Source organism: Seriola aureovittata, chromosome 9 (assembly GCF_021018895.1).
Source record: "Seriola aureovittata isolate HTS-2021-v1 ecotype China chromosome 9, ASM2101889v1, whole genome shotgun sequence".
Taxonomy (NCBI): Eukaryota; Metazoa; Chordata; class Actinopteri; order Carangiformes; family Carangidae; genus Seriola; species Seriola aureovittata.
The window spans coordinates 5964732-5985280 of NC_079372.1; the positions used below are offsets into that span (position 1 = coordinate 5964732).

The window sequence follows — 20549 nt, forward strand, 5'->3', positions numbered from 1 at the left end:
ACACAGGTTAGATTTTGTTTTAGCTGCCTCCCTCCACCTCTTGACTTAAATCAGCTTGTGGATGACATTAGCTCACACTGGATGGAGTATCATCAAATGTTGGAGCTGAACTTGTGTGTATTTTTGTGCATGCTTTAAAACATTTGCTCCAAAAGACTTGGAACTACAACACAACACTTCAACACAGCAGCGAAGCTTTAAGTTTTAATGAAACAATGGCAAACACTGAGAAAATAAGGGACTGGCTAAAAATACCCTGAATTATCCTTTATAACCACAATAGTTTTACTGAACTCTTCATTAGAATAGTTTATTGTTTCACAACTAGGAAATAAACACTGTGCTGCATCTATACTGCTTTTAAAACAAAATTTTGCTACTACAAACACGTTTCAGATGTTTTTGGCTGCCTTCAGATTTCGGTAACTTCTCCTTCACTGCCTCAGAACAGGGTTCAGGACTTTTTTTTCACATTTATAAAGCTAAAAGTTATTCCAGGTCATGGTGAGTCATGTGTACTTCCTACTCAGGAAATATAGTGGGCTATTCCTTCGCACTTCTGGTGCATTATTGTCTCTTGACCTGAACTACACTGAAACCAGCTGCTAAAAAGATTGACTGAAAGACTAGCACGTGGGATTCAAGAGGCAAAGTCCTTGCTTTTGCTCAAAGTCTTAAAATCACAATTTGCACCTTGTATATAAAATATTGAAATCAGTTTTTAAGAGCCTGGACCAGGAAACCCCACAAACAGTTCTGTGTTTCTTCACCAAATCCTAAATCCTGCAGGGTTATTTGGATGAACACTGGTATTGGTGGAAGTTATTGCAAAGATATATTTAGGTATACATCGCATGTGCTGTCAGTGAGCAGAGAATAGCTGTGTGGGATCCTGGGCTTGAACCCCTGAGATACAGTCAGATATAGCACATAAGCATAACGCCAGTGTATAGAGTGAGTGCTGGGAAGAGCGACTCCAATCACTACCGCTGCTCCCTGGCTGAGTCTCCCTGGCTGACGTCAGCTGACTGCCCTGGCTCTCCGCTCCTCCGGACACAGCGCCGTGTAAAAATGCTGCTCTCTGTGCCGCCAAGGACAGGAATCAACCCGTACAACGGCTACACCGGCAAAAACAACAAGAAGGTAAATAACAACAACACAGCCTGTACTTCTGCCCTCTCTTGCTGAAATACAGAGTCATTTGTCGATGCGGGGCTGTTCGAGTATCTGCCTCTCCAGTTAGAAGCTGCTCGGCTGTTTAAGCTGCAGTGTCCTTGAAAGTGGATCACAGGCGACGCTTAAACTCTTGTTACTTGCCGTTGCAACCTTCGCTGTCGGCTTTTTGACGTTAGGGTGACACTGTTACAAACTACATTACATTGTTGCCTGTAGATTACTGCCACAGTTTGCTTTCGTTTGTTCCGATACGGTCGCTGTTCTCTTCCTATACCCAGCCTGTACACACACACACACACACACACACACACACACACACACACACACACAGCACCGCTTTCAAACTGGCTGTAGATGCTCGTGTAAGGCGCCGAACAAGCGAGTAAAAGCGATTCATATGCTACTTTTATATGTATTTATGGGGGTTCAATCAACCATGTCTGCGCTTAAGTAATGTTTTCATTGAATTAACTACAAGTTAGCAAAGTTTTTTTTCCTCTCTTTTACGCGTACAGATATGCCCCACCCCTTCAGTCCTGCTAATGATGACTGAGGGTTTGCATGGCTCTATGAAAAGGAGTAAAGTTACAGAGCCCATATAAGAGGTCCTATATTGATGTCTTATATGTGGCCATATGAGGTGTGTAGTTTGCAGGACAAACATTATATAAGGTACAATATTGATTACTTTGTGTTCCTACATGAATAATTCATGGGTGACATTGTTTCTATTTTCAACCTCTTTTCCTGTAAGCACTGTAGGCTACATACATTCTGGGACATGTAGAGATTCTAGCATTGGTTTAGATTATTTACAGCTATAGTGTAAACTGACACGTTTAGGATTTGGAGAATTTTGAATGTTGATTTTAGAAGATTTTGTTTAACTATTAAGATTTCATCCCAGAATCTGTCAAATAACGTTTCAGCTCAATTGTGACTTGGATTGGCCGATGAAGTATGTAGATGCTTGACTTGCAGCATTTCTTGAGTAATGTCTCAACAAAGCTGAAATCAAACACCTCCCTCCTTGCCTGTGTTATTCCCTTCCCTGCCTCACGGCTGGCAGGAATTCAGATTGCTCAGATTAATGACCTGGAATTCCTGGAATCCTGGATTCAGACAATGTGCTCATTTCAAGAGGGACTCTGCAAACTTAAACCCTTTCCTTGAAAGAAGACATGCACACTCACACTTTTTTTTTCTTTTAATTTTACACATTTTGCATTGTTACAGTGCCAAAGTCACACAGAGAGAGGACTTGTAAATCCAGCATCAAGTGCTAACCCCCTTGGTCTGTGTCTTTTACTACAAGAAAAAGGGCGGAGAAAAGGATTAAGAGGACCCCCTCCCCCTCCCCCCTTCTGCTTTCGATTAACTGCCCCCAGTCTTTTTTTTTTTTTTTTTCTTTCTTCCTCCCTTGTGTTTCACATACCTCGATTTCTTGTCTGTCAGTGGTTCAGTTCACATGGAGAAGAGAGGCTGAACATTCCTCCTAACTGATGAATGTACTTTCTGGTCTCTTCAGCGTGTTTGATACCTGTTGAAAAAAGACTTTTTAAAAAAGATTTTCCTTTGTAATAAAACCGGATTGAGTCAGGAGAGCAAGGAGAAGTCTCACCTTTTAGCCACAGGACACCAAGGATTTTCATCACTTTTCTCATTTGGTTCTTCCGTGCTTGCACTACTTTTTTTTTTTTTGCCTGCAGCAGCAGAAAGATAATATAAAGAGATTGTGTCTGTAACACTATGATCTTTTCCACGGTGCCTATAAAGGTTTCTTTAGCCAAACAGGTAGGACTCCATATTTAAGATATTTCTCTCTCATTCATGTATTCATAAATATATACTTGTTGCACAGCATAGGTGTAAATGATAAATCTTAGAATATAGAGATAGTGATTTTGACAGTTTGCATGTTTGAAATGTTACTGTACCAGATTAATAATGATAAGCAAAATGCATTTTCTTCTGGAGCTAATTGAAATATTCAATATTTTTGACACTCACATGTTGTAGGAAATGATATCCCTGTCTTGGGGATAAAGATAGCTAACTGACAGAACTAAGAAGATTGTGTGAGCAGCCTCAGCATCAGCCTCCACAGAAGCTTTATAGTGCCAGAGAGATGTATCATTCAAGTGTCACACAATCAGGCTCATACCCTTGCTATCACTACAAAGTTAAAGGCATACATCCTGCCTCACTTAGCACTCATTGTTCTCTCGGATGAAAAAGTCCTTGAGTCACCTGCGGTCCCTCCAGGCATCACCTCTGCTCCCTCCAACTGTAATCACCTCATCAGTCTTCAGCTGCTGTGTGGCGCACACTCCCTCTCTCTGCACCATGCTGTAGGCCACTTACTGTGGTTATGCTTCCTGCACAACTATAATAATAACACAAAGAGCTGACTTATCGTTCTGCGACTATAACTGCGTACTCTGATATTAATGGGGATGTGAGAATTGTATACATGTTCGTCTTCACTCTGCCCAGTGGCTGAAAGCAACTGAGCATCCATTGTTCATCGGCAGAAGGGATAAAGTTATATCATATTGTAAAATGAAATGCCTTTTTTGATCCAATATTAGTATGTCAGTTGTAAATTCGTATGTTTTATGTGCACACAGGAGGATTTCCTGCATTTTTTCAGAGTTGATCTTGTCTTGTCAGGAAGCTTAGCTCCCACAGAACTGTGATGCCTCCAGGAATGTAGTTCAATTTAACAACGACAGCTTCAGCTCTGATCTTAGACCCAACATATGCCCCTCCGCAACCCCTGTCCACTTCAAGGAGAGAAACACAAACATTTGTGTATTGCAAAGGAATGCAAAGAATGCTCAGAGATGACATTGCGGTGCATGTAAGGAGCAGTGTAAACAGATAATTTGGAAGGAAATCAGTAACATGTCAGGAGGTCAGGTTTTGGGCACGGACTAACTGAGAGGATATGCACTTTTACAGGCTGTAAAATTAGATTTGTGATTCCCAGTCATGCACAATTAAGAGTCTCATACTTTCTGACCTTCTTAACTGCATTTCTGTTCCTCTGCATGGATGTTTGCCCGTGTTTGCAGCAGCACATTGGGCATTACCTTACATGGGTGGCAAAACACCTGGAGCCGGCGCTGGGCACTGGGGCAGATGGGGAGTAGGTGTGGAGCTGACTCACTGCCATCCTTTTCTCAGAAGGAGCCTAGCAGAGCGGTCTTAATGAGACACTACCTTCTGACTAGAGAGCACATGAGAGGGATTAGCACTTTCCGCTAACAAGCTCAGATCCCAATTAGACAGGCCTCACTAGCTAGGCCTGGGCCCGGACTCGGTCTCCTGTCAGATTTTATCTCCCCAGGCTTCTGCAGGTGCATCCCTCCTGATAGTCTGTGCAAGCCGCCTACAGTGAAGGCAAGGGAAAGCACAGGAAGGGCCTGTGATTGTGGAAAAACAAACAGTGTACTATTGAAGCTAAAGAAGAGAGGGAGATTAGAGAAGAGGACCGAGATGAATGGGGTCTGTGAGTCACTGTGATTTTCTCCACTCAACTAAAAAGACAGGGAGGAGGCTCTGAAGGCTGATTCCAAAACAGTTTGGGAAACATATGGCAGCTGGTTAGTGGAAAACGAATGACTGGTGTTTCTCATGTCAGTCATGTCTGAAAGAATGTTACTAGATTACACATATAGTACAGTGCAATAGGCTGGAAAAGTAAAGTGAGGATACTTTTAAAAACAATGCCATGAATAGTTTTTATTTAATCAATCAAGTCAGTACTTGGTGTGACCACTCGTTGCCTTTGAAATAGCACCACCTCTCCTCAGTACATTAGTGCGCTGTTTTTCAGGGTACCTGGCAGGTAGGTTGTTCCAAGCATCTTGTAGAACGTGCCTCAGTTCTTCTGTGGATTTAGGCTGCCTCAGTGTTTTCTATCTCTTCGTGTAATCCCAGACTGACTCCAAGATGTTGAGATCAGAGTCTCTGTTGGGGCCATACTGCCTGTTGCAGGACTCCTCGTGGCTGAAGATAGTTCTTTAAAATTCTGGCTGTGTGTTAAGGTTCATTGATTGTCATGCTGTGGAATGAATTGTAGTAGAGAAATCGGGTCAGAGTACACATTTTCCTGCAGTCGGGGTTTAGCTGTGCGGTAAAAAAAAAAAAATCTGTTTTGGAAAATCAGACATGCATTATCATACATGCTTAACTTACATCTTAATTTGATTAAAATAATTAGCATAATATGTCATTTACCATGTCATCCTACCTGTAGACAGTTAATCAGCTGGATAAAGATCTGCAGTAGGATGATCTCATCTGGTCTGTGTAGAGGGGACACATTTAAATAACCGTGCCCATTATCATAAATACTGTGATGTAATAATAAACACAAACCAGTAACATTATTTTGAAAAGTCTGGATGATTTACCTCAACTAAATCAGCTAGATTAAGATATGTTATAGATTTTAACCCCATGTGTCAGAGGGGCTTAAAGTTTTGTAATGACACTTTTAAAAGGATTAGACAACATTTTGCATCCAATGTTAACCTCCAACGTTAACCTGCATCCAACGTTAACGTACAAGTTAACTTGCTTCTGTGGCAGGAGGATATCCAGCTGTAGCCAATCACAAAGAATAAAGTGTCATTTAACAAACACTTCTGTGTTGTTTGACGTGATTTGTGGCCAGTAAACATTTGTTTGTTTGGAGTGTGATTAGTTGAATCTTTGTGGTTTGTTGGAGCCAAACGAACAGGATTTGTTTATTTTTCCTTTTTTCTCACCCAGGCATAGTGGACAGTTTTCTGCATTTTTCAGACCCAATTTGTATCTCGCAAATTGAATTATGCAACAGTGCAAGTATTTTGATTATAGAATACATAGCCTACTCGAATCTTATTTTTAAACTTCCAAATCCTGTTGATAATTTTTCAAACCACTGTTTGAAACATGCTTTAAACTTTAAAATATTTGTTTTAATTTTGTAAAATATGATGATCCCTCAAAGATTTGTGAGCGAGTCTGAATTACACTTGTACTAGTTGGTTTGAACAGAGCCGCGGCAGAGAGGAGTAGGGAAGCCTTAATTAGCTTGATTCCAGCAGTCTTTTGACAGCTCCTTCTCTGTTAACAAGCTGGTGGTCCAGTGCTGACCTTGTGGTGTCCAACAAGCCACCCCATTGTTCCCTGGGGCCGGGCCTGCTGACCATAACTAATCAAACGGTTCCTCCTCCTCCAGCAAAGAGAGGAAGGCAACACTATGGCCAAACTTATCTGACATTTCCCTTCCTGACAAATTCAATTTAGACTTTCAGTTTCAAACTATGGTCAGTAAAAATAAGAAATGTTCAAAAATTCAATAGTTATATGCACAAATCTCTACATACTGTACTGCGTTAGTACTAAAAACACATTCAGTGGTATCTAGTCATGCAGACAGTTTAGGTTTCGAGATTTCCGCCAACACCCCGAGACAGTAGTGGTAAATAGAATATGGTTTGTGCTGCTCAAAGCACTGAAAAATGAAATTGGAAAAAGAAAATATAAACGTTTCTCTCCAGAAACAATGTCCTGGTTGCTGTTGATAATCCGCAGATCTCCCTGTGAACAGTTTTGATTGGAACTGTTTCAAATACTCGCAATGAAAACTGCTTCAGCCTCAACCCGCAGCATAAAAGCCTCTCATCCAGCCACAATAATTCCAGCCAGATTTAATATTACACTCTTTGTTCTTGCATTTGTAACATGGTTCAGTTCCCACACATGCTATAATTTTTTTAGTGTTTACATGTCTGCCAAAAGTATCATTTCTCAGAGTTTCAATACTATTCAAAATTAGGTCATTTTGATTGGTATTCTTAAACATATAATAATTAAGGTTATGCCTCAACATTTACAGTTTAAAGCAACAGGTATACCGTGTCATAGACAATGATTCTGTGTGTCAGCCGTCACTAATGCATGTTAAACACGTTTAAAGGCAACGCTGTTTTACTAGATATGGTCAACATTCAATCTTTCAACATTAAGTGCTGGATCATTAGTTTTCAAAAAATAAATTTGACGTTTGCACAAATGAATAGTAAAAATGCAGAAACGTCCTACTGTCAAACTCTCCCTTGTAGAGCCGATCTTTAGTCACTTCCCAGTCAAGCAGGATGTATTGTAGAGGCCAGAGGCTAATTATTTATCTGTGTAACCTGCTGCTTACAGATCAGATTTGGCTTGATTTATTCATTTTTTGATAAATCACCACACATTCAGAGCCTGTAATACACTGTCTAACAAATACACCCCTGTGATCTTATTATGACCTTGTTCATTTTTATTGTTTTTATATGCAAAATAAGAACAAACAAATTAGTCTAACAGCTTATTATGACCTTTTAATATGAGCATGTACACATTGCTCATTCCGTCTTACGTAGTGTAGTGTTCTTCATGCATACATGGCATAATATACATGTTTGCATTATTTCACCTATTTACAAATGTTGGCTTATATTTGTTTCTTCTTCTCATTTTTATGTTCCATGTCATCTCGTCTCGGCTGACCTATTAAGTCAGATGAAGCGGTGAAATTGCTATTGATATCCTGGCTCTGACTCTGGCCCCATTTGGATGTTTGACACCATGCCATTAGGCTAACCAGCCACTGTTGCTCACGCTCTGGCTAATTGTGTCCTTAATTGATTTTCTCCTCATAAGCCTGTAGTTTGAGCGAGTCAGTTAGTGGACCATTAACCAGCTGTTCTTGCTTCATGTTCAGTTAGCTACTACATCAGCGTGTGCATCCCTTCAATTGCATTGTTTGCGACGGTGCCACCCCAAATGTAACTACACTCTTTGTTCTTGTTGCAGCAGACGTATGTGTCCCCTTCCAACCATCAGATGGCTCCTCCAAGCCCCAACAACAACAACAACAGCAGCAGCAACACCATCAGCAATGGCAGTGGCAGCAGCGGCGGCAGCAGCGGAGGAGAGCAGCTGAGCAAAACGAACCTGTACATCCGCGGCCTCCACCCAGGAACCACAGACCAGGATCTGGTCAAACTCTGTCAGCCGTAAGTCACCCAAAAACCAATTGCTTCAGCTGTCTATTTAGACACCCAATAAATCTCTCTCTGGTTGCTCGCGGTGAGCACTAACCAGGTTAGAGGAGCAGAGTAGATTAAGATAGAACAGAGTGATGGGTGGATGGATAGATGGCTGGCTGAAAGACTGAATGGATTGCATTACTACATGGATAAATATGGTAGATGGATGGCTTCCTTACACTTGAAGTGCACACGAATGCTAAAGTGCACCTTAGCAGGTTTTTCTGGACCAGAGAAGGGAGCCACATGTTTTATAAGGCCCATCATTTAGTGGCCTTATGGAAAAACCAACAATCATTTGGCCTGCAAACTAAGACCTTTCAGTTTGGCACAGCTAAGCATAGACTTTCCAACAACTAGGTACAGAATGTTTAGTCTCCCTCTCTCATGCTAATTCATTCTGTATGTCTGCTCGTGCTCCTTCTTTGACTCTTAACCTATGTGAATTACGGCTCATCTGCGCTTTAGTCTTCAGCGTACAGTACGATGACAATGAGACTTTGCTACCCTAATTCAAAGTCACATTCTGCACTATAAATACCACACTATGTTGCTCTTCAATGTGAGTGCGAGTCTTTGAAAACTGTTGTGGGCCGCATGTAGACAGACATCAAACAACAGCATCATCCAATCCATCTGACATGTTTGTTAGGTCTTCAGTGGGAGACATCAAAACAAGTAGGGCTGAAATGAATGATCTGGGTTTACTTAATTGAATTCTGGAGCCTGGTGATGAGAACCAGAAGAACAGAGGAGAAGAGTGAGAAAAAAGGAGGGAAAAGGGGGCTAGAGAGATTGAATAAGGGAGGGAGAGAGAGAGAGAGGGAGGGAGAGGCCTGCTATTTTACAGCTGTCTGGAAGATATGGCTCACATGAGGCTGCCCAACCCTACAGGAAACGGCGAGCCCAGGGGAAAGGGAAAGACAAACAAGGGCAATGGCATGAAGAGGGGGGAGGTGGGGTTTGGGTGAGGGGTGGTGGTGGCGGTGGTGGAGAGAATCGGAGGGGGGAGGAGTGAATGGAGTTCAGGGTTTGTGTGTCAGGTGGTGTTCTGTGGGGATAGTTCTCATATTTCTGCTTTTACAGAGCAGATAAAATCACTGCATGAAATTTGCCTGTTAGCAGAGCACATTAAGGCCGATGTAATTCCCAGTTAAAGTGGACTGAGATAGGATACTTTATCCAGTCATAGTTAATAAGGAAAATGCTTGTAGATCAGGGTGTAAAACAGTAGGAAGACAATTCATGGAGGAGATTTTACATACTCAACTCAAGTTTGAACAGTTAATGTGTGCATATACCAGGACATAGAACTCCTAAAGCCCCCCCCTCCCCCACACTGAGAGTTGCTGTATGCACACTCTGAGATGTACTGCGCAGGAAGTGAGGGATGAGAAGAGGGAATGGGGGTTGGTTCTCCATCTCTGGCCACTGTAGTTGCCTCCGTGGGCGCCTCGCTGCCGCTCTGGTCCTTGCCCTGGTCCTTCTCTTGGTGGTTGACCATGGATGGATGTTGGGCTGGTCTCTGTATGCTGTGCTCTCTCACACATGGCTGAGTCTCTAGCCCCTCTTTTCATTCTGCATCATGTAGTCCAAGACCTCTGAGCGCTGTTCAGTACCTCCGTATCTTCAGTAGCTCAGCTGTGTAAGCAGGGAAGAGCAGCAAGCTGAGCTCACAGCTTTAATACTAGTCATAAAGTGAAGCAGGAGACTGGGTGGGTGGCTTTGGGCCCATAGTAATGATGCATATGAAAATATAGGAAGACAATGTTGGCGTATCCACCCAGTCCAGTTGGATGCACCTTATGGTTTAGAATAAGAAATGCACCATGAAATAGTAATGTCATTTAGGAGGTCAAATGCATAATACAAAAGATCTTCAGTTAACATTGGATGGATTCAATTTGCAGAGACGTCTTTAGTGGATTGACATAATCAAACATAAGGAGGGAGTGAAATGATGACATGATATATACATACTGTATATTTTGATCCCCAACATTTAGTAGTTTATTCTGCTGTTATAATATCTATAATCTACAAATCAATCATTTAGAATTTGTGGATACTCACATTAAAACATAGTCATCTTCAAGGTGACTTGAAGCTATCTTTGTTACAGAGTACAGATTTATAGATTCCTTTTTCTCTAAAGGGAAAGTGACCCTAAAGTAACTTTTCATTTCCAATTCAGAGTAATCCAACAGATTAACTGTCAGATTACAATTTTAGCAGGTCATCGCTTAATCCTTATTATAAAGTGTATTTTGAAAGTGACTCTTCTAGCCCAGATAAAATGTGTCGGTGGTGTGGCGTCTCTCGATGAAAGCTTGGGTTGCATTGTGAGGGGCACTAAGACCCAGTGGAGGGCTTAACGCTGCCTAGAGAGAAGCTGGTTAGTAGAATGAGAGTATGGCTAGGAGCCAACATTGGACAGGACAGCCAAGGAGAGGCATATCAGATTACACTGCATGCACATGCCTGGAGAGATGCGAACTGATAGACACTCTGCCTCACAGAAGCATTTGCCCAAGTCAGGCACTATCCTGTGCATCTGCAGTATCCATAGCTGGGCAGCTGGGTAGATGATGCAGGATTTTAATATTGATAGTCCATTGTGAAGCAATCTGAATGTGCAGCAGCAGCAACATTTATTTATTTTCACATCATGTTGGATTCCCCTTGAGACATGATCCCCATTGACATATGTGTGTGAGCTAGCTAGAATGCATAAGATATAGGAAACCTATAGTATTCTATATATCCTTTCTGGCATGCAGGAACCCACGGGACATTACTCTTATTTCATTTGTGTTCCACCCCCTCTCTAAAGATTGCCCCTTGCACATCATTTATTATCAGATGGTGTAATTATATTCGGTGTCATTGCACTGAATCTGATGGAATGATGGAATCTGGTGAACCTCACTGTTTTTCAGGTATGGGAAGATCGTATCCACCAAGGCCATCCTGGACAAGACTACTAACAAGTGCAAAGGTGAGGTGTAAAGGCACTGGCAGGTTGAAAAAGTAACCGGTGAGCAGAGTTTTAAAGGTCAATTTGTACAAAAGTGTGTCAGCATGTGATCTTAATGCGGGAAAAGTACCTATTTTATGAAAACCAAAATTACAGACAGGCTATTTCAGAGAACAGATTCCCCAGCGTCACTGAAAGATATAAAAGAATCAGAGGTTCTGCGACCTTTGTAATAACAGCTGTCTGGAAGACAAGTATCACCTTTTGTTTGCATCTGGTCAGATTATGCTTAGATAAATATTGTCACTACATTTTGATGAAACAAAAAATGATTTGTTATTTTATTATTTGTTATTTGTATTATATGAGGTGCCTTCATGAAGAATGTTGTACCTTTGTTTAAATAATTTGTGTTGCAATTTCATTGCATATTTAGTTTGTACTCCATAATGTGCGACCATGGTTCTGAGTCAATAACTGAACAAAACTCTTAAAATCTGAAATACATATCCATAATGTGTGATATTTTTACATTGCTATAATTTCATTTTAACAAGCAGTGTGGCAGACAGTACACAGGAAAAACAATTCATTTACAGTGGTTGGAGATGCGCTCATTACTCCACTGTGTTGTGTGTTGCCTCTCCAGTTCACTTAAATGAATTTCTTCAGTAGATAATGAATTCACTAACACCTTATCTTGTCACTTGACAATATTTTCACTGCATATCAACAACAGAGTGGTGAAATAAGTCACGAGCATGACACTGGATGGTTCGTCATCTCTGCTGTAGTCTGTGTGGAAAGTTACAGATTTCAGTTTTAAGGTCACAGCACACTGCGGATACACTCTTCTCAGTCAGCCTGTTTGCTTTCGGTCGCCAAATGTTTACTGTCCATTAAGCTTCACACTATTCTCACCTAACAGGTGTGTATTGTGCGACATTAACATGGTCAGTGTTGTATAACTATACATCTGTCCTCAAGTGGGAAGCAAGATCCAGACATAGCTGGTTGTCTCCTCAGATTCAAACGCTACTACTATGAGTGCTTCATGAGTTCACTTTACACGTTTCTGTCCATAGAGTCCTGTGGTATGCATATCACATTGTCATAACTTTGTATGTCTTGCTGTACGTCTCGGCCCCTGCAGGCTATGGCTTTGTTGACTTTGACAGTCCGGCGTCAGCTCAGAAGGCAGTGACAGCGCTGAAGGCGGGTGGAGTGCAGGCTCAGATGGCCAAGGTAAGAACCCCATTTGAGATGTCAATATTTGGTGGATTTATGTGTTACAACTTAATACAGATTGGTCAGTTTTAAATCTTCAGCACACTAAAAGAAACACTGTCAGATATTTTGACAGTGACTCAGCAAAATGTAGAAGGATGAATTATTAATTACAAATTACATGATGAATTATTATCCTTGCAGCCTGAACGGTTGTTCCTTGGCTAATGTTTCTTTTCAAGCTTTCTCAACCGTGTGTTCATGCAGTGAGTGTGTCCTGGGAGGTGCACACATGGGCGTATGTTTAAATCAGTGTATTTATGGGTATTAACACACTGTAGAATATGTTTGTGCACTAAAAAGAGCGCAAGGATGCACACAGGTACAGTGTGTGGATGTGTATGCCTGCGTGCGCGTCGTGCTTCATAGTGGGGACGGTGTTGGGGGAGCGTGTCCCAGGGCCTGGTCTCTGAGCTCCCTGTACAAAGGATCTGTCTGTTCTCCCTGGTGGCATCTGACTCAGTGTCTGAGCAGCTCCCCAGTCAGCAGGGCCCTGTGCCCAGCCACCCGCCCTGTCAACACACGCACACGCACACACACACACACACACACACGGAGCACACTTGACGATCATGCACGCACTTCAGCAGCCTTGCCTCAACCGGATTATGACACACTCACAAGCAAGCGCATGCACGCACGCACGCACGCCACCAACACCCTGGGAAAGCTGATCTCGCGTTAAGCTGGATCACTGACATTCATACGGCTTCTTGCCCACAAAATAACTTGATTTCACTCACCCCTTCACTCCTGGTTTACAACACGGCTTATGTTTGCGTCAGATTTCTCTCTGACTCACTCTGACTCATTGCCGGTTGAAATCCACAGCAGAAGGAGAAGGAACAGGAGGAAGAGGAGGAGGGAGGTGAAGCAGAAATCACCTTCACCACAGGTCGCAGCGATTACACATGCATTATTCATGGGATGGAAATTAATTCACACTGCATTTACAGGTTTTTTAATCACATCTGTACTCTGAGATAATGAATATGCATAATGGTTAGAGGCTGATACAGATTGGTTATCTTACAAGATACTGTTGGTCAAATTAAATTTGTTTGAGCAGGAGGCAAAGAAATCCTGCAAAATAGTTCAAAAGCAGAAAATGAAACTGTGGCACTCTCCGAGATTCTTCCAAGTTTTTTTTTTTTTACTAATTTCAAATACAGATTTGGAAGAGCTGCATAATTTGTCTGGTTTATGCAAGCCGACAGAGCCGGCCTCTGTGCCTGCATTCAAGGTCAGGATTACCACATGAATATAACTGCTTGAATGCAAGCGACATATTATTACCATGACCTAGGAAACAGGATGATAATGTTCGCCTTGTGGGGAGATGATAGCACAATGCTTCAGATGTTCTCCAGATTATTTCCAAAGGTCTTTGTCCAAAACGTCTCTGCTGTGATTCTCCACCGAGCAAGAGCACATCATCATTTTAGATCATTCATGGATGGTGAGCCATATGAAATGTAATTATGCTTTAATATCACATTACCTGTATCCTGCGCTTTCATCCTCTTAAGAGTCGAGTCTCATACAATGGGCCTGTCTTCTGCTCTTTTGGTAATAACACATGAGTGATGGAGAACAAGAGAAGAGTGGGTTGGATGAATAAAAGTAGTGGGGACAGAGAGAGAGAGAGAGAGAGAGAGAGAGAGAGAGGGGGAGAGAGAGTTAACATGAGAGAGAAGTTCAGCTGAAGTCCAGCCAGACTATCTCCACCATCTCTGAATATCTGTTTTCTCCTAAGATCTCATCAACTTTCTCCACAAGGCCAAAATAAAATCCGCTTTTAACTTCAAACCCTCCGCGTCCTCTCTCAGCTGTTTTTTTAGCTGACTGATGTGCTCCACCTGCCACCCTCCCAAATATCAGACATCTCACACACTTCCTGTTAAAAGGTTATATATTCCCTCCAGCTCTGAATTTTTGGAGGGCTCCCATCAGCACGATTCAGTTGTGACTGCTCCACATCCTCATTCTTAAATCTTATTTTGGCCTCAGCAACAGGAGCAGGACCCCACCAACCTGTACATCTCCAACCTGCCGCTGTCCATGGACGAGCAGGAGCTGGAGAACATGCTGAAGCCCTTCAGCCAGGCTATTTCCACACGCATCCTCCGCGATGCCAACGGAACCAGCCGAGGAGTCGGCTTTGCCAGGTACCAACTTGAGTTATTTAGTCATGTGTATTAGGACAGCTGGTGTAAGTCGATTAGTGATGCTGCAGCCTCGTGTGCTTTGAAGACAATATCCACTTACACAAAGAAATATTTGAAAATGAGTGTAGTCAGTGGTAAAGTTACAGATCAACTTTATAGGATATTATTAGCCATGGTGAGTGAGCCCTCTGGTGGCCGATACAGGTAGCGAATCTGCTTGAAGCCTTGTCACCTGTTTACGTTGAACACAGTAATCGCTTTTAACAGACATAACCTTTTCCTATAGGATGGAGTCAACAGAGAAATGTGAGGCCATCATCCAACATTTCAATGGAAAATATATCAAGACTCCACCTGGAGTTCCAGGTGGGCTTTTTTTTTTTTTTGACTTTTTTTTTTTTTTTGACTTTTTGGCAGGTGTCTTTGAGCTGACATCTTGATTTGATTTTAAACAAATCACCAGCCCAAGGAAATAATCTAATTCAAAGAGTTATGCTTTCATGAAAATGAATATTGTCTTTCATATAACATGATATTTTCTTATTTTGAAAATCCCTGGTCCAGTGCCTCCAGAACCCTTGTTGTGCAAATTTGCGGATGGAGGCCAGAAGAAGCGTCAGAGCCAAGGAAAATATCTGCAGAACGGCCGGCCCTGGACAAGAGATGGGGAAACTGTGAGTTTAAGATTTTTGCTGTTCAGACGATACGGTACATCGATAAGCCTCTGAATGATGCGCTCCTTTCTCTTTGTCCTCCAGGGAGGAATGACCCTTACCTATGACCCCACCACATCCTTACAGAACGGGTCAGTACTTTTGTTCTGATAAATACCTTGTATATCCAGAGGGAATGGGATCATGTTGTGGAGACTAATGAGTTTGTGTCTCTTTCTGCAGATTCTACTCCTCTCCGTACAGCATTGCCCCCAACCGGATGATCGGACCCACCTCCCTCTCCCCATACATGCATTCACCTGTGTCCACCTACCAGGTACTGGGGCATTTTCAGACCCTCAAAGCTGTTAGTTAGTTCAGAGCCCAGACCTGCTGTCAAACCCCTTTAAACCCCACCATTGCTTCGCTCGACTATTTTCTAAACTGATTGAACCTATTCATACGGTGGCCCTGAGAGCTCAACACACCGCAACCTAAGAAAACACATGCAAAGACGCAAACGCGCACAAACATCTTCACCAATTTGACAACACATGCGCTGCAACAAAAAAAAAATCACAACACATGCTAATAAACAGAAGAGAAGTGTTTCCAGGGGACAATAAAATGTGATGAACCTGGCTGGGACTTGCTGGTCAATGCCCAATTGTGACCTTTGAAGTTAAAAGCATGAAAAAAAAATTAATTAATTCTAATTCTGATAGACAGAGAAAGAGACAGGAAAGTCAGGGAGAGAGAGAGAGAGAATTAACCTGGGCCGCTGCAGTTAGGATTACGCCTTCATGGCACCCCCCCACCCCCCCCACTCCAAGCTGGGGAACACTTGTGTTGTAAGACTGAAGCACGTTGTTTTTTTTTTTGCAGCACATGTGGTGTCAAATTGATGTTTTCTGAAGGTGTATTTGCATGTGTTTTCTCAGGTTGCTGTGCGCTGTGCCGTCAGGGCCACCGTATATTAACATCATGTCACGTTATCCTCTTACACATGTCTTTCTTGTTGCTGCAGGTGCACAACCCGTCCTGGATACATCACCAGTCGTACATCATGCCGCCCACAGTGAGTATCTAGTAGCTCTTTTTCTTTTCTTCCTGTTTTTGTTGCAGCTGGAATCTTTTAATATTCTGCTGCCTTCGTGTTCTGTCGGACTGTCTAACAGTCTCCAGGTTCTAACACCACGGTGTGCGTTTTTTCCGCAGGGAGCAGTCCTGACGCCAGGAATGGACCACACCATGTCCATCCAGCCGACCTCGATGATGGGGCCCCTGACACAGCAGCTCAGCCACCTCTCCATGGGCAGCAGTGGCACAGTGAGTAGAGTGCATTAGCATTCAGCTAGTATCGATATTTAACTGCTAAAGCTGCAGCTCCAAACATCGGTGGTGTGAAATGACAGCTGGGAGCAGCTGTCTGCCAAACTAGCCAGACTGTGATTGTGTTATTCAAGACGATACCAAAGGGATGAGAGAAGCAATGATCTCAATTTTTCCCCAGTGTTCAGTCACTACTGCCGAACACTTAGGGTGGAGATATTTTATTTGGGCAAATTAGGTGAACTGTTTGGTGTGAATTGGGTGGGGTGTTCTTCTTGAATTGAAGCTCCCTTTTGTAATTTAGGCTGATGAAAGTTGTTGTAATTTAAAATATAAATCTCGCCTCATGCAGGTTTATTTGACAGGGTTATTACCAAAATGTAGCCGTCATGTCCAATGAATGTTTGATTTCCATTCTCCCCCAGTATATGCCTGCAAACACATCTATGCAGGGGACCTACATCCCCCAGTACACCCAAGTGCCTGCCACCAACATCTCAGTCGAGGTAACGACCTCTGTTTTGTCTCACTAGAGCAGATTATCACTAAAATGTTATGGATTTAATCTTTGCTGCCTCCCTCTCAGGAAAGTGCCGTCCAACAACCTGTTGCCATAGAGACACCCACAGAACACACAGCCTACTCCTACCAGCATAACAAGTGAAGAGGTGGCAGAGGTAGGTTTTGATCATTGCTTGTGTTTGTGTGTGTCGGTGTCTGTGTCTGTGTAAACGTCTTCATTTTAAAACATCTTTCTGTTGCTATGATGATGACAGATGCTCTTGTTTCTAATTGGCCGGTCTTGTCACCTTGTGTCAGATCTTCCTCTGGAGCTGGAGTGACTCTCAAGGGGCCCAAGTGCAGAAACTCGGCACAGTGACTCTGCACGTAAGGCACCAGACACTCGGGAGGAACATGTACTGTTACACAGAAAGGACATTTAAAAAAAAAAAAGAAAAAAAAAAGATATTTTCTACAAACTCATATTTTAAAACAAAACTCTTTTACTCCAAACAAGCAAGGCTGGAGGATGGCAGGCGATGGGAAATGGAAGAACAGGACAAGGAGTGTCTATTTTGATAACAGTCACACACAGACACACATTACACATGTTTCAAAGGTTTATTTGAACTTTATTCTTTTCTAATACTACTCCGGGGAGCTAGAATGAAACCAGGAAAAGAACATTTCAACAGTCATGTTTTGTTTTGACCTTTTTTAAGATGTGCTGATTTTACTTCTCTCTTTTTTTCAGCCTGATTCTTTCAGGCTTTGAACCTGCCTTTTTGTACATAATTCTTTGTTTTGGTGTGTTACTAGCTTCACGTGTCGTAGTTTGATTTATTGGTGCAAATATTTGAATACAGAAGGCTAAAAAAAAAAAAAACACAAGCTGAAGTCATATTCAAAAAAGCAGGCGACTCATGTTTGAAACAGATATGGTGCTGACTTGGATTAGCTTCTCTTGAAGTGGCAGCGAGTTTTTCGGGTATGAAACCTTACCTGAAGTGGTCTCACTTCTTTTTTGGCACTTGACTCTCAAATAATTTATAGTTCCAACAATCTCGACAAAGCTTCAGACAATCGGAGGATTACAAAGAAGAGAAAATTTAGAGATGACGGTCATTAATGACGGATTTCGCAGAGAAGACGCCTTTAAACGAGCTAAATAGATTTAAAGCATTCCAGAGATTATTATCAAAACGTTCTAAATATTGGTTTGAGCTGCTCCACTTGATGAAATCCAAAGTTGTTCAACAGGGATCACATCTCATACAGAGCTGCCTGTAAATAAGAGATTTAAATTTATTTAGGCTTTCTTTTGATTTTCAGTGTAGTAACGCTTCAGTCATTTTAATAACAACATTATACCAAATTGTCTGAACAAAGCTAGTATCTCTGTTTTCTCCTCATGTCCCTTTTATAAAAGGGGAAGCTGAATTTCCACTGACATCCCACAAATGTATTTTCTGACTCAGACTAAGGTGTTGTTATTAGAGTATGAAGTTCTTATTACATACACATGGAAATCAACTTGTAAAGCGTGGCTCTGCCCTGTTTTATCTTGTGAAAACACTATCAACGTGGATTATTCTGGCCAGTAGAGAGATTCTTTAATACCGGCCATTGCTGTGTGTTTGCTTCCGCATTTCCGTTTTTCACCCTCATGTTTCTTTGTTTTTTTACATTTCTTATTTAAAGGTTTTCTTAAGTTTTTTTTTGTTTGTTTTTTTTTAAATTCAGTTTTAATGCTTTTAAGATTGAGATTTTTCAAAGAAGCTTTGATTTTATTTTTGATAGTGTGTTGAGTGCTTCAAATAGTGAGAAATAGATGTTTTCAACTTTGTTTTTTACATAGTGATTTGTTTGTATGTTTGCATACTTCTCTTGTTCTGGTTTCAGCATTGATGTCAAAGAGGCTTTAATATTTTTTTTTTCTTTTTAGACATTTCAGTTCTGTCTGTGTCACCAATGTTGGCACATTATAAACATGACTCCTGATCATGGATGAATTATGTATGCTAGGTTCAGATACATTGCTACAGAGTTGTACCCAAAGCAGTTGGGAACAATGTAAGAGAAATATATGTTCAAAACCTTGACTTACCTCATCCTGCCAGAGCAATGTAGATTCAGTTTGTGTACAAGGTTCACAGGCAATAACCAACTACAGTAGGTCTCATGGCTGTTCACAGCTGGTACTGTGTCCACATCCTTTAACTCTTCCGTCCAATGTTCGGAAAACATGCCCAAGGTCTGATGATCTATGCAATTAATTTATTGTCCTTATAAATGCAATACTACAGATATCCAAGAGACACCTCACACTATGACAATGGATCACCTCACAATATGACTTCACATTCTGGCTTACATGGATTTTATTTCATCATACAAACACTGAATTTTTTTTTCTGTTTGTCTCCTGACTGACACATTCATCCTTGGTTCATTAATTGTTAGTAAAATTACTGCATTAAAAGGGAACTATTTCATACCAAAATGTGGTTAATATGTAGAAATGTAGGAACTATAGAAAAAACAATATGACAGGTGTGCTTTATGTGTATGAAGGCGGGTGTCGCCCACTTGTCTATCCACACTTTTTTTTACATGGACACCATAGGGTTGTGGTAGATGTAATTCACCGTTCCATCCAATTAATTGTGTCTCCTGTCTTGTCCTGTTTGTTACCTTGCTTTCCTCTTTCTCTGAGTAATTGAAACTGGTTTCTTCCTTTAAACCATGAAACAGTTCATTTCCAGGAGAAAATTAAACTTCACAGAAATGCCTTAGATTTCACTGGAAGGGATAGTGAAGTGCTACTCAGATTTGATGGGCTTGAACTCTGACTGGAATTTCTTTTTTTCATGCACTGCTAATTTTGAAAAGATTTCTGTTGTATCGGAGCTACTCTGAACATAGATCTATGAAGCAAAGAAATACAACTTTCAATTACTATTTTGTGTTCCTTTGTCATTCCATTATTTTTATCCAAATTATTGAAGAAAAACTGAGTCTAAAGAACTATTGCTGCTAAGTTTGGATTGCTAAGTATTTAGAAAACGTTAGCTGAAGGTCATTCGATATATCAAGTCACATATGGGACCAGTTTGTAACTCATGTTCAACAATGTCCATGCAGTCTGTTTTTTTTCTGTGCATCAAACAATCTCTCCTCAGTAAATGTTTGTCTGTCTGTGCCATGATGCAGGTCTTTTGTCTCCTTCAGCTCCCTACAGCTATTAAACTTTTAACTTGGTTTGATTTTGAACTTGTCATTTTTTTAAATAAAACTTTTTCACTGTGGTTTGTGTGGTTTTTATTACACAAGGGGCCACTGGCACATTATATCTTGTAAAAGA

General features: G+C 41.4%; 1 protein-coding gene across 4 annotated transcripts; it reads left to right on the top strand.

Moving 5' to 3' along the window:
* Positions 1 to 1004: 1004 nt before the first annotated feature.
* LOC130174676 (RNA-binding motif, single-stranded-interacting protein 2-like) lies at positions 1005 to 20446 on the top strand. 4 transcript variants are annotated; one of them, XM_056384752.1, is made up of 14 exons: positions 1005 to 1143; positions 8035 to 8234; positions 11207 to 11265; positions 12398 to 12489; positions 14542 to 14699; positions 14986 to 15065; positions 15264 to 15373; positions 15458 to 15504; positions 15596 to 15689; positions 16380 to 16430; positions 16571 to 16681; positions 17110 to 17190; positions 17271 to 17361; positions 17504 to 20446. In XM_056384752.1, the coding sequence occupies exons 1-13, from the start codon at positions 1072 to 1074 to the stop codon at positions 17346 to 17348; spliced, it is 1233 nt and encodes a 410-aa protein (XP_056240727.1). In that variant the 5' UTR covers positions 1005 to 1071; the 3' UTR covers positions 17349 to 17361; positions 17504 to 20446. The 4 variants fall into 4 exon arrangements, with proteins under 4 accessions (XP_056240727.1, XP_056240726.1, XP_056240728.1 ...); XM_056384751.1 differs by having other exon boundaries at positions 1006 to 1143; positions 8032 to 8234; XM_056384753.1 differs by lacking the exon at positions 1005 to 1143 and adding an exon at positions 2658 to 2970 and having other exon boundaries at positions 8032 to 8234.
* The last annotated feature ends 103 nt before the right edge of the window (positions 20447 to 20549 follow it).